The following is a 13,464-nucleotide window of genomic DNA, read 5'->3' as shown; positions in this document are numbered from 1 at the left end:
TGAGGCTAGCTGAGTGAACGGCAGGTTTGAGCCACAAAAGTGGCCAAACTGAGGGCTGCCATGAACCTCTGAGGCGAGAAAAACTGCCAATAAGCACAGGACCCACCAAGGCAGAAGAGGAACTTTGTCATTATATATATACACAATCTCTTGTCTGGTGAAAAATATTTCCCTGGAACCTACCCCCCCCCCACACACTTACATTAATTCTTATGCAGAAATTGGATTTGCTTAACATCATTTCACTTAAAGTAGCATTTTTCAGGAACATAAATACAACATTATGCAAGGAGTTACTGTACATTGATGTGTCCACAGGTGTTATCATCCTTATTCCTTCAATCCGATCAATGAGAAATTCTACAAACTCCTACTCAGCATATCTCCAAATTATTGAATTATCAACAGTGTACCAAAAAAAATTATATTTTAATTATTTTTCTTCTCTCAGCACACTTGACCCCTTCCCTAAGCCATGAGAATTTAGCCAATGACCTCACATCAGGCATATAAAAAGAAACACAAGGGAAGGAATTACCATCTCCCAAGTTGTTTATTTTGAAGATTGAGAGAAGCAGATAATGTCTCTTTCTTTAATTGAGAATTTGCTAATACTTCAGTGTTTGTAATCTTTGGGTATCAATCTGTCCCACAAAATAAACGAGTCATGTTATATCCCTACCTTGGAACTTTGTCAATGAAACTGATAAACCTAGTCCATTGATCAGATTTAATTACATTTAATAGCAATAATAGTTATCATGGCTATAGAGAAATGTGTAATTTTAAAGGCAGCATCACATTATCGCTATACTTAAAAATGCTGAAGATTAAACAGCCATTATAAATTTGAAAGTCACCAGAATTAGCACCAATAATGGCCGATGTATATTGAGCTCTAATTACCGAAGGGTTTAGTTCAAATTGTATGTAAAATACAAGGAATTGCAGCCATTTATCTCAGGTGATCCTTGACCAGTGACCACGAGATTGTACGCCGTGAGCCACTCCCATGAAGCAACTCCCATACCCTAGCTCCCTTACTTCAAAGATCAACCTGGGAACTAGCTTCTTCTTTGATTCCCATGTGCCAGCGATGACGGGGCCAAAAGAAGTCTTTCCATCACTTTCTGTCTTGTACCAGTTCCATGGTTTTCTTCATCTTTAAACCTTTTTGTTCTATATCATTCTTCACTGTGTCTATCCAACACGCATCCCCAGTCTTCCTCATTTCCAGTTCCTTGAACTCTGGTATATACCACCAAAAATGATACCCTTTCCGGATACATTCCTGACACGGGTCCAAACTGCAATTATCTTTCTTCACTCTTCCATAAAAGCATTATTTCTTGCTTTACCTGTTCTCTTTTTTCATTGTTCATTTTCCACAGTCTTGAAACTCTCAATACACCCCTCAGACAGTTCATTTCTGCAGTTAGTATCTTACATTCCTCAGCTTTCCTCACACTCCAACATTCCAACCTCTACAACGGTACGGGCATGATAACTGACTCCTACACACTGATTTTAGCCTTCCACATCTTGCAGAGTTTTCTCAATGCAGTCTTCTTTTATATCATCTTTGCAATTCCCATGTTTTTCCAACTGTTCTAGTTCTTTGTCTCTAAGTTTGATCTCAACCTCTTCCCTCTTCTCTTCCAGTTGTCACAGTTTTTGCCTTCCTCGTGCTGATCTTCAGTCCAAATTTTATGCATTTCTAATCTACCTTGGCAGTTATTCTCTGTAACTCTTCCTTGGGACAATGCTATGAAATCAATATCCTCTGAGAATCTAAAGATGATTCACTATCCTCCCACATGAAATAAAAGGAGTCATATTATCTCTCAGTGCTAAACAATACTGCTTCCAGTATCAACTTGAACAAATCTAGCTAAAGCGTGCATCCTTGTCTCACTCCTTTGGTTATCCTGAACCTTTCTATCAGCTTCTTGTCTACTCTTACTGCACTCATTGACTTTCTATAGATGTTTTCTACCAGCTTGATCAATTTCTTGGGGATGCCATATGTTCTCAAGACTTGTCATAATCTTTTCTGCCAAATGCTATCAAGGCTCTCAAGTTGTTAGAACACAACCAAATTCGTTCTATCTCCTTCTCTGATATCTGTCTCATCACAAACAGCTGACTTTTTATACTTTTTATACTTCATCATGGTCTAAATCTGGCCTGTTCCTCTGTAAGCGATGGAGTCACTCTTTTCAGGGCTAATGACCTATCAAGTGAAGTAAAAGAGAATGGGGCAATAGTAAGGGAGTCACAGTCAAGAACTACAACTATTGCTTTAGTTATCCAAAGCCAGACGTCACTAACAATCTACTCTTTTCAGACCTTCCAAAACTGTACTGCTCATTTTTAAGCATTTTCTAAATGAGTCTTCTTAGGCAGAAAAGACTTTCCTTGAATGATATGCAAGTCTTTAACCTCATCTTGGCTCAATTTACCCATCTCAAAAAGCAGCGACAATAATACTTACCTACCTGACAGATTGCTGGGAAGTTTAATCAACATTTGTTAGAGGGGGTGAGGTCCTCTCTTGAAAAGTTCAAGTATTACTTCCTCTGCAGAGATATTACATACAGATGAATTAAGATATATTTCTCATAACAAATCTTCACACTACTTAGTAAAAAATTATATGAGTGACAAAGTGAAACTCTCATGGATCAGAATTAATTGTGCGCACTGGGCTAGCCATATTAAAGTTATCAAATCATACAATGATATTACAGATCGCTAGTGAACTTCACGTAACTAAAGCTTAGATGAGAACAAATCACACTCATACAGTTTAAGGGGGAAGGGACAGCCAGATCATCTAGTCTGACCTCCTACATATCATAGGTCACCATCACCATCCAGCACCTGAACACTAAACCCAACAACAAAAATTTGACAAAAATTTTACAGCCCATAAGTGACTAGACTATTATGTGCCACAAACAGAAAACAGGAAAGACCGAGGTGTACCAGTACCCGAGGCTCCTGAAATGGGATGGAAATAATCAATTATGTGAGATTATACTTAGATTAACCTGGCAAGTGACCCAAATCCACATGCTGCTGAGGAAGACAAAAATCCCCCAAGGCCACTGCCAATATAACCTGTAGGGAAATTCCATCCTAATCCCACATATAGCAATCCATTAGACCTTGAGCATGTGAGCAAGAACCAGCCAGCCAAGCACCTGAGAGAGAGAATGTTTGGTGCCACCTCAGAGTCCTGGCCCTCCCCGTCCAGTATCCTATCTCCAGTCCTGGTTATCCCTGAGGCTTCAGAGAAGGTAATAAAAAAAAAAAAAAGGGGAAACACTCCCAGAATACATGAGGGGGCAGCGGCGGGCAGGAAATGCCTTTCTGATCCCTGCCAGTGGCTGATTAAAACCCTGAAGCATGATCTTTTAGGAACATAAGACATAAACCAGAAGTGAACCCAAGGGCTCTTGAGCCTTAACTCCCTACCTCACAATCAACGCTGTCATACAATTACATGCATACATTTCTCCAGCGCTTTCTTAAAACTCATTGAGTTGGTTGCCCCCACAACTCCTACTGGGATGCTATTCCCATCCCTCTGATCCATTTATTATTGCACCGAAGTTGTCCTTTAGCTAAAACAGCTCTTCATCCTCCCTTGTATTGACCCCACTAAGGCATTCATAGTGAGCAATCATATTGCAGGTCACTCACTGAGGAGGTCACTTTCTCTCCATGTTACAACACCCATTATTTAACCTGCAGGCGAACTGTTAACACAGAAAGAGCTCAGTACCCAAGAGTGTCTGCAGCACATCTTCTGAGACCCATGAATGGTACTTATCATAGAATCATAGAAGATTAGGGTTGGAAGAGACCTCAGGAGGTCATCTAGTCCAACCCCCTGCTCAAAGCAGGACCAACACCAACTAAATCATCCCAGCCAGGGCTTTGTCAAGCTGGGCCTTAAAAATCTCTAAGGATGGAGATTCCACCACCTCCCTAGGTAACCCATTCCAGTGCTTCACCACCCTCCTAATGAAATAGTGTTTCCTAATAGCCAACCTAGACCTCCAACACTGCAACTTGAGACCATTGTTCCTTGTTCCATCATCTGCCACCACTGAGAACAGCCAAGCTCCATCCTCTTTGTAACCCCACTTCCCGTAGTTGAAGGCTGCTATCAAATCCCTCCTCACTCTTCTCTTCTGCAGACTAAACAAGCCCAGTTCCCTCAGCTTCTCCAAGCAAGTCATGTGCCCCAGCCCACTGATCATATTCATTGCCCTCTGCTGGACTCTCTCCAATTTGTCCACATCCTTTCTGTAGTGGGGGGCTGAAAACTGGACTCAATAGTCCAGGTGTGGCCTGACCACTGCCGAATAGAGGAGAATAATCACTTCCCTCAATCTGCTGGCAATGTTCCTACTAATGCAGCCCAATATGCCGTTAGCCTTCTTGGCAACAAAGGCACAGTGCTGACTCATATCCAGCTTCTCATCCACTGTAATCCCCAGGTCCTTTTCTGCAGAACTCCTGCTTAGCCAGTCGGTCCCCAGCTTGTAGCGGTGCATGGGATTCTTCCGTCCTAAGTGAAGAACTCTGCACTTCTCCTTGTTGAACCTCATGAGATTTCTTTTGGCCCAATCCTCCAATTTGTCTAGGTCACTCTCAACCCTATCCCTACTCTCCAGCTTATCTACCTCTCCCTCCAGCTTAGTGTCATCTGCGAATTTGCTGAGGGTGCAATCCATCCCATCATCCAGATCATTAATAAAGATGTTGAACAAAACCAGCCCTGGGGCACTCCGCTTGATACCGGCTGCCAACTAGACATCAAGCCATTGATCACTACCCGTTGAGCCTGACAATCTAGTCAGCTTTCTATCTACCTTACAGTCCGTTTATCCAATCCATACTTCTTTAACTTGCTGGCAAGAATACTGTGGGAGACCGTATCAAAAGCTTTGCTAAAGTCAAGATATATCACGTCCACTGCTTTCCCAATATCCACAGAGCCAGTTATCTCATCATAGAAGTCAATCAGGTTGGTCAGGCATGATTTACCCTTAGTGAATCGATGTTGACTGTTCCTGATCACCTTCCTCTCCTCCAAGTGCTTCAAAATGGTTTCCTTGAGGACCTGCTCCATGATTTTTCCAGGAACTGAGGTGAGGCTGTAGTTCCTCAGGTTCTCCTTCTCCCCTTTTTAAAGATGGGTACTATATTTGCCTTTTTCCAATCATCCGGGACCTCCCCCGCTCGCCATGAGTTTTCAAAAATAATGGTCAATGGCTCTGCAATCACATCAGCCAATTCCCTCAGCTTCCTCGGATGCATTAGATCTGAACCCATCATGCACCTCAATCAGTTTTCTAAGGACACTGAACAGCCAATTCTTTCTGTAGACTGTGTTCCCAATGGAATCCCCTGCAGCCTCCTTGTCCTCATCATCACTAGAATGTGGCGAAGGGTTCCGGTCCATTTTTCAGAAATCCAGCAGGATCTCTGGACCAGAAGCTTTCCAGCAATCCTGATTCTCTAGAAATAGAGATGACCAGGGAGTGACTCCAGGCAAGAGCCAGCAGCATCCCTGTCCCCACCAAACCATGGAAGGGTCCCCCACAGCCACCACCTGTGTCCCCTTCCCCACCACAACATGAACTCCTTATCCCATATAGCACTGATTCCTCCTTCCAACCCATCTACTCTCTCTAAGCCCAGGTCCCTACCCCACCTGGAACCCCCTGCACAAGGCACCAGTTCCCCTGACCTCCGCCCATGTATCTAGACTCCACAGCACACACAACCCACAAGGAACAGGCTTCCCCATCCCACGTACCCAGACCACACACACCACAAGGAGCACCAGCTCCTCCACCCCAGGTACACAGGCCCCACAGCACACACACCCCAAGTGCCACCGGTTCCCCCACCTTACCCAAGCAGCCACTGGTCTGGGAGTGCCGGGCCGGGGCATGCGACTCCGCCCATCGCATGGCAAGGCAGAGGCATGGTGTGTGTGGGGGGGGCACCCAGAGTGAGGCAGTCTGCTCCCTCCACTCCTGCTTGGGGGCTCAGCTCCTCACGCCGCTGTGGGGATGGGAGCAGCTTCTGAATCAGCCCCAGCTGGACTCACTGCTCAACTGCACAAGCCCACCCACTTCGAAAGGCCCTTCCCCCAGCCTTGTGGGAGGGACCACTAGACCTGGGATCCAGATGAATTCTTGGGAGAACTAAGGAACAACAGGGACAGGAGTGGAGGCCACAGGTTCAGAACTAGGGATCCAGAGGGCGACAACAAGCAGAGAACCCCAGACAGCACCCATTGCTCTTCAAAGCTGTCTAAGGAGCCAGCAGACGGTGCCCAGAGGAACTTTGCCTGGATGTGTGAGACCAGGGAGGAGTGGAAATAGGCCCCACAGTAACAGAGTACTCCCTTGTCTAGCATCCTCATCCTGGTGTTGTAAATGGACACTTGGACCAGTGCCAGCAGGAGGCTGATGAGGAGGTCTCACAACTTCATGAGGCCATAGAAAGGGTGTGACTATATGAAGAGAGGTGGGGAAAAGTACATCCAGAACCACAACAGGAGGTTCTAGAGGAGCCAGAATAGGGTCTGCAACCTGGCACATATGAGATAAGCATGTGCCATGTTCTGCTTCATGCCACCAAAGGGGTAGATGTCAGGAATGGCGATGAACGATGCCAGGTACACACACGTACTCCTGGCTCCGTGAAGGAGCCTCCAACCGGTATCACCAGTGGGATGTGGGACAGAGGTGGAGATTCTCAACAGTGTATATACCTGTCTCCTGTATTTTCCACTCCATGCATCTGATGAAGTGGGTTTTAGCCCTTGAAAGCTTATGCCCAAATAAATTTGTTAGTCTCTAAGCTGCCACAAGTACTCCTCGTTGGTTTTGCTGACACAGACTAACACAGCTACCACTCTGAAACCTAAGATTCCTCTGTTTTTAAGTGAAGATGTTAGGGTTAAATGCACGACCAGAAACCTCTAATGAGACTGCAGTCAGCTGCCAGGTAACTATCCAAAGACTGGGAAGCACACAGCCAGAAAACACTGGTTTCATTTGGATTTGCTTTTGTGCTTCTCCTTTCCTTTCCTTTCTTTTTGACTTCAAGTTGTGAGCATTAAGCCTTTTAACACCTATAATCTCCCCAGGTTTTTATCAATGTACTTTAACTGGTTTTGAACTTAGTTTTGCCACCCCTGTCTGATGCTGTTTCCATTCACTCCTGCTCTTCGGCAACAATGGGAAATTTCATCCAGTGATGTCTCTGATCCAGCCTTTCTAGCCTGACCTGAGACGGAACAGCTGTTGTACCCACCTGACAACAATAAATATATACTTTTAAAACATAAGCACCATTACTGCTTATTAAAGTGGACCCAGACTCCCAGCACCATAGAAAAAAGTGTTCTCATCTTTTCATTTAAAATGTCAACTTTCCTCCTAACCTACCAGATAAATTTCTGTTTTTGCCATGATACCTTAATCTTTGTAGGGTGGTTTTTATGCCCCCCAACTAATTAGCCAGGTAGGATGGTCTTATGGTTAGAGGACTGGACTCCACTCCTAGCTCTGCTATAGACTCCCCGTGATGTTAGGCACGTCAATTAACATCTCTCAGATCCCTATCTGTAAAATGGGGACAACACTAAAAAGGAGAATTTTCATAATGGATGACAATAGTCCAGTGGCCAGTGCCCGCTGTTTCACAGGAATACACAACAAATCAAGTAAAGAACAATCGTTAAATAATCTGGAAGAATCTTCCAAATCCTGGGCAGTTAAGGGTTACCTTTGGCCCCAAATCATGAAGATTTGAATGTATATTGCTTTTTATCCTTTCTAATGTAGCTGAGGATGTTTGTTCATTCACCAAAAATTTAAGGTTTATTTATTGTGGTTTTGCACAGCTGGTAGAAAAATGAAACCATTATAAAGTATTACAGGCTGCATTTGTATTTCGAGGGAAGGCCCTCTGGTCTGTAGCGGTTTGGGTCTCCTCCACTTCTGCCCCATGCATTTGCCTCCTGGTCTTGATGTGTGTCTTCGGCTCCTCTGCCACTAACGTCACTCTGCCAACCTTTCCTAGCATCACTGGAAAGAGGAAACAAAGATTATCTTAGGCAGTTTATGATTAAATCTCAATAACTAAATTATTTACCTTTCACTTTTTTCCCAATTTAATCCCTACTTTTCCATAAAACTGAGGACATACACAAATACCTCCCCAACATAAGTAATTCCAATAAAATACATTAGCTCGCCTACCTTTTCACACACAAACACAGACACAAATCTTAGCCTGTCTGTGAATAGCATCGGTCATCCCAGAAGTGCATCAGATGTCCACCAGTTGTGAATTAAATAGCTTCCCCATTACTTGCCTCCACTAAGTTCTGTTCACGCCTCATAAGCTCCTTTGTATTATAGTAATCACATTGAACAGCAATATTTAAAAACAATCCTTGTTAGAGGTCCACAAGTGAACCATTGATCATAGTTTTCTTGGATGAAATACCCAGGGCAATATGTACCAATTCTAGATTAAAGTGAGGTCCTGCAATTATTTAAGAGCCCTGTGGTGAACACATCGGCCTCCTGGCACATAGTAATGAGATCTGATATCTGAATATATCTAAATAGGTCAGCTCAGAAATCACCTTTACAACTCAAGAATGGGCACAGTCTTCACACTTAGCCAGTTCGGAGGTTAAATAAAAATGTCCTCACTTCAAATAGGACAATAACTAGTTATGAATTACAATGTATTTCATAGTTATTTGATTGCATAGCTCTTTACTGACATGTAACTCATAATCCAAATGAAATCCATTACCTAATAACTTCTGCTGCCCATTTACCGCCAGGCCCTCTTTGGGCAGCATCATAATTCCCACGAGCATGGAAATATTTATCTGCATTTTTATAATTCGCCTCCCGCATGTCGCGGTATGCATGCCACATATCCCCAGCACCTGGAGAAGAGAAAAAGGATTATAGAGACGCTGCAAATTTCAAAACAACACTTTGAGGTGATTCCACCCACATTCCTCTGAAGTAGTCAAGCACCATTCCCGTCACTTCACCACTGTGGCTTCCAAGTATAGTGCTTCTAGAGAAGGTAGAAAGGCTACTATATATCGCTGAGTAAATTCAGATTTTTTTGGTGCAGTGGAAGATCTGACAAATCCAAAAAGAAAGTTTCTCATCTTTTAGTTTCAAATCAAAACCGATTTGTTATGGTTTTTCTCATCAAAATGAAAAAGAAAATTGTTCAGGTTGATTTGAATAGACATTTCTGCAGCAAAATGTCAGAATAGCTCACTGTGAAAATTATTAGTTTTGAAATTATTTTTTCCAGCCTAAACTATTTGCCAAATTTGAACAAAATTTGCCAAAAGTTGCAGTGTCCTCCTGAAATGCATTTTTGGTGAATTTAATATTTGCCCCCAAAAAATTGCCCAACTTTCTTTGGTACCCAGGACTCCCATTAGAGATACATGGATTTGCAGCTATTTATGCTATTTTATTAACTGAACCTTCCACCAGGTGACAGCTTTGGAAGAGGAAATGAAAGGGAGTTCCCTTGAGAAGGATCTCATAAAAACATGGAATCTCCACAAAACTCTGTTGCAATATCTTTGGGGAATTCTTTAGGGACAAAGAAACCCTCAAATTTCTCTTAGTTCTCTTTTAAGACTCAGTAAGACAATGGAGTAGAGGTATGATTTAGAAACATCATCCTCCCAAATCTCCTTTAGGGCTTTATCTACATACGGTTTGTGCATCAATGTAAGTAAATCTGTTTAGAAACCAGTTTAGTTAAATCACTGCCACACAAGTCCATTTAATCTAAATCCATCTAAGGCATTCTTAGGAGTGTCTATGACAGGGTTTATCAGCAATTTAACTAACAATTTCTCAAACGATTTACACTAGAGACTATTGGGGACAAATTGGTGAGAATATTTAAGCTGTGAGTGTACAACGTGAGAACAAAAAAATCTGATTTCATAGATGTGAACCTCTATCTACCACTATAGTTTAAAAAAAATACAACACTTCTTACAGCAAAAAGGAGAGATCAGAGAGTATCAACCTAAAATAGAAGCATGAGGATATTTGGGCAAATAGGAGAAAATAACTAGAATCAAAGACTATGTTGAGTTGTTTCTTGAGACTAAATAAATCATAATAGTAGAAGACCTGGTCGTCCACTTTAATTTGATCCACATCTCCATCCAGACAAAGCCTATGATATCTCACTTACCTCCCTGATTGAGTAAAGCATCTCTGTTCAGGAAGGGTACTTAAGCACATGCTTAAACTTTCTTAAACAAGGATGAATTTAAGCTTGTGCTTAAGAATGCAAATAAAAGGTACCCATTAGTTCTCAATGTATTAATATGCCTCCAGATTTTACTAGACCCACTGAGATCCACATCAGGAAAGTGCAGAGGTTAAAGTCAGGACATGGTCAGCTGGGTGCACAGGTTGCAGTTAAACATGTTGCGAAATGTTAAGTCAATCATGTCTGGTGAAAATATCTGTTTAGTTATGATCCATAATTTCTACAATCTATGGCCCATACCTGCCAGCTGATTTGCTCTAGTTAAGCAGCCTTGTGCTTGGACTCCCAACGAGGAACCTAAAACTGCATTGTTTTTAGGAATCAGAAAAAAATTCTAATGTATCTTTTTGTGAAGAATTGAGTAAATTTCTTATTTACCAGAATTTATCAAAAATTGTTATAGAGCGCCTGTCTTTGGCTTGACTTTGCTGGGTTTCTATTCATTTATTAATAGCTACACCATGCTGCCTGCACATAACTTTTGAGAACAGTTTGGAGGAAGAACATGAAGTGAGTAAAAAGCATATCTCCATAAGCATCTCTTATGAATGATCCAGCTTCTGTGAACCAGTTCTGAGCACTGACACATAGTACCAGGGACAACAATAATATGCAGTTGAAGAACTTCATAGTTCACTTCTTTAGGCTGTAATAGAAGGAGAATATATGTCAGAAAACTGGGCAATCTTTTAAAGACTCCAGACATAATGTAAATTCCTCTTATATCTGCTTTGGAAAAGGTACATGAATCTTCAGGGTCGCACACAATTCAGAAGAGTTCCCAAAGTGATGATTTCTACTCAGAAAAATGAAATGCTCTCTGCCATCACAGCACCAGGCTGGGACATAAGTTGTAAAAATAGAAGTTTTCGTTTCTGCTTCAGTTTTTACATCAACAAATCACCATTTCTAAGACAAAAAATGAATATAAAACAAGGTAAAATGGTACAAATATGAAGTTTCCATATGGAATGAAACTTACCACTCCTGTATTGCAAAGCCCCTGAAAAATGGAGTCCTTTCTGATGGATTCTCACAAGAAAAATGGTACTATATTTATAGGAAGCCTTATTTCAAAGAGCAAATTGGAAATAATTTACAGAAACCTGACTAAATTCAAATTGGGCAATTCTTTGCTTATTGAATGCAAACAAACATTGCTTCTGTTGGGAATTTACTGCAATAAATTCCCTTATTTCTTCTTGAGCCTTCCTGATTTCAATTGGTCAATGTCTGTATTGTCTCTCTATAGAGCCAACGATCAATTACTTAACAAGTGCCTAATATGACGAAATGTCCATCATTTACTGGAAGTTGCAAGCAGTCACTTTTTCTGACTTGCTTCTAACTTTTTTTAATTAGTGAAATGAGTAATATTTTATATGAGATTTTTATGCAGAAGTTTTAAGTAATCATCTTGCATATACCATAAATGAAAAATAAGTTTTATCCTTATCTATAATTGTAATTGAAATGAGTGGATCTCACAAGAAATGCCACAGGTAGCTGGAGAAGCCTTTGCCATCAGCTTGTTGGGGCATGAACCGTCTTTTTGTCCTCTTTGTACAATGCATAGCCAACGGATCCTGATCCATGACTTTGGATCCAAGAGGCTATGGTAATAGAAATAAATAATAAAGCTAAATTATCAGAGCTGGTCAGAAATGGGATGTCATCTTTGTAGATATTTTCATTTTTTCCCTTTTAAATTTAGATGGAATCTTGTCAAAATATTGAACTTTGAATAACATCAACTAGCTTTTATTACCACCATTATGACCTCAAAAGGGAGAGGTTAATTTGTCTGAATAGCGGTTAACTTGTTGTGTCGCTTTGTTGGTAAGATCTAAGAAGCCATAACCTAGATGCAGTTATATGAAGAGTTACAAAAATATCTTTTAATTCAAAATATTACCAGTGGATTGGAATGATCTGTTCTATCAAGAATTCAGGTTACTTTGTAAAGTGTTTTCATCTGTGATAAACAATAATCTTAACTATCAACATTTTATTTAAATGAAGTAAATACAATTTACATTCTCAGATCAGTGCATGGGCAATAATATGTAAAACTCCTATTGATTCTAGCTGGAAAGATACAAGTAAATATCTGATTTTTTGGGCCCTTTTTAACAGATTTCCTAAGGAAGAGTATGCTGCTGTGGCTAACTTTGCCATGCAGTATGCCAGGCAACTACCTTAGAACCTGCACAGTTAGAAGTGCAAGCAGTATGAAGCAGAGTGCTGGTAATTTACAGTATCATGCAGACAGCCCTTTAACATTCCTCAACGTTAAAAGCTTCATCTATTCCAAGTATAAAGTTGTCCATTCAGTAATGTGCATAATTCAGTGAAATTCAGAGTTGTTCTTACAGAACATGATTTTTTTTTCTTTTAAAAGCTTAAATTGTATAACTTTCTAAAGTTCTTAAATTTACACAGGCAAAAATAAGATTCCACAGCTGTTTCCATTACAGTGTATATAATCACGGAGTTGAAAACACTCTCAAAGAATGCAATTATTTCTACAATCTCGTAAGAGGAATGGAGAGTGATGTAGGGTCCTGGCCTTATTAACTGTACATCTTGTGTTTAAACTATTTTCACAAACTGCATATGTGACTTACGGATTGTACACAGTGATATAAGTGTCACACAGGTGTCTAAGGCCATCAGAAAAAGTGGCATAATATATAGTGTTATCTAATTGTAAATATATAGTGTTATCTAAATTGTAAACCCGATACACAATTCCCTGCCTCAGTTTCCTCAAAACACCAGGCCATTCTATGAGCCTGGATCAGGGTCACTTGGGGTCATCCAGCATCCTTCTGTTGCAATGCATCACTTATATGCACAAAAGCAGAGCCTTCTCCTCCAAACTCAGCTAACCTGACCTTGGCCAGTTCATCCCCTTCCTTCCTCTTGCCCAAATGTCCTGTGTGTCTTCCCCTAGTGATTTCATAGGTACTAAGGTCAGAAGGGACCATTCTAATCATCTAGTATGACCTCCTGCACAACGCAGGCCACAGAATCTCACCCACCCTCTCCTACGAAAAACCTCACCTATGTCTGAGCTATTGA

At 41.2% G+C, this 13,464-nt stretch overlaps 2 protein-coding genes across 3 annotated transcripts in view; one reads left to right on the top strand and one right to left on the bottom strand.

Moving 5' to 3' along the window:
- LOC119857159 (serum amyloid A protein-like) overlaps window positions 1-13,464 on the top strand; it is a 33,674-nt gene that overhangs the window by 8,459 nt on the left and 11,751 nt on the right. The window lies entirely within an intron of this gene.
- On the bottom strand, window positions 7,970-11,010 carry LOC119857303 (serum amyloid A protein-like). Its single transcript, XM_038406073.1, has 3 exons — window positions 10,910-11,010; window positions 8,866-9,006; window positions 7,970-8,123 (listed from the first exon to the last, which is right to left on the bottom strand). The coding sequence occupies exons 1-3, from the start codon at window positions 11,008-11,010 to the stop codon at window positions 7,970-7,972; spliced, it is 396 nt and encodes a 131-aa protein (XP_038262001.1).

The sequence above is a fragment of the Dermochelys coriacea genome, chromosome 6 (assembly GCF_009764565.3).
Source record: "Dermochelys coriacea isolate rDerCor1 chromosome 6, rDerCor1.pri.v4, whole genome shotgun sequence".
NCBI classification, from domain to species: domain Eukaryota; kingdom Metazoa; phylum Chordata; order Testudines; family Dermochelyidae; genus Dermochelys; species Dermochelys coriacea.
The sequence above is the reverse complement of the archived record's forward strand: the minus strand, read 5'-3'. Positions and strand labels throughout refer to the sequence as shown.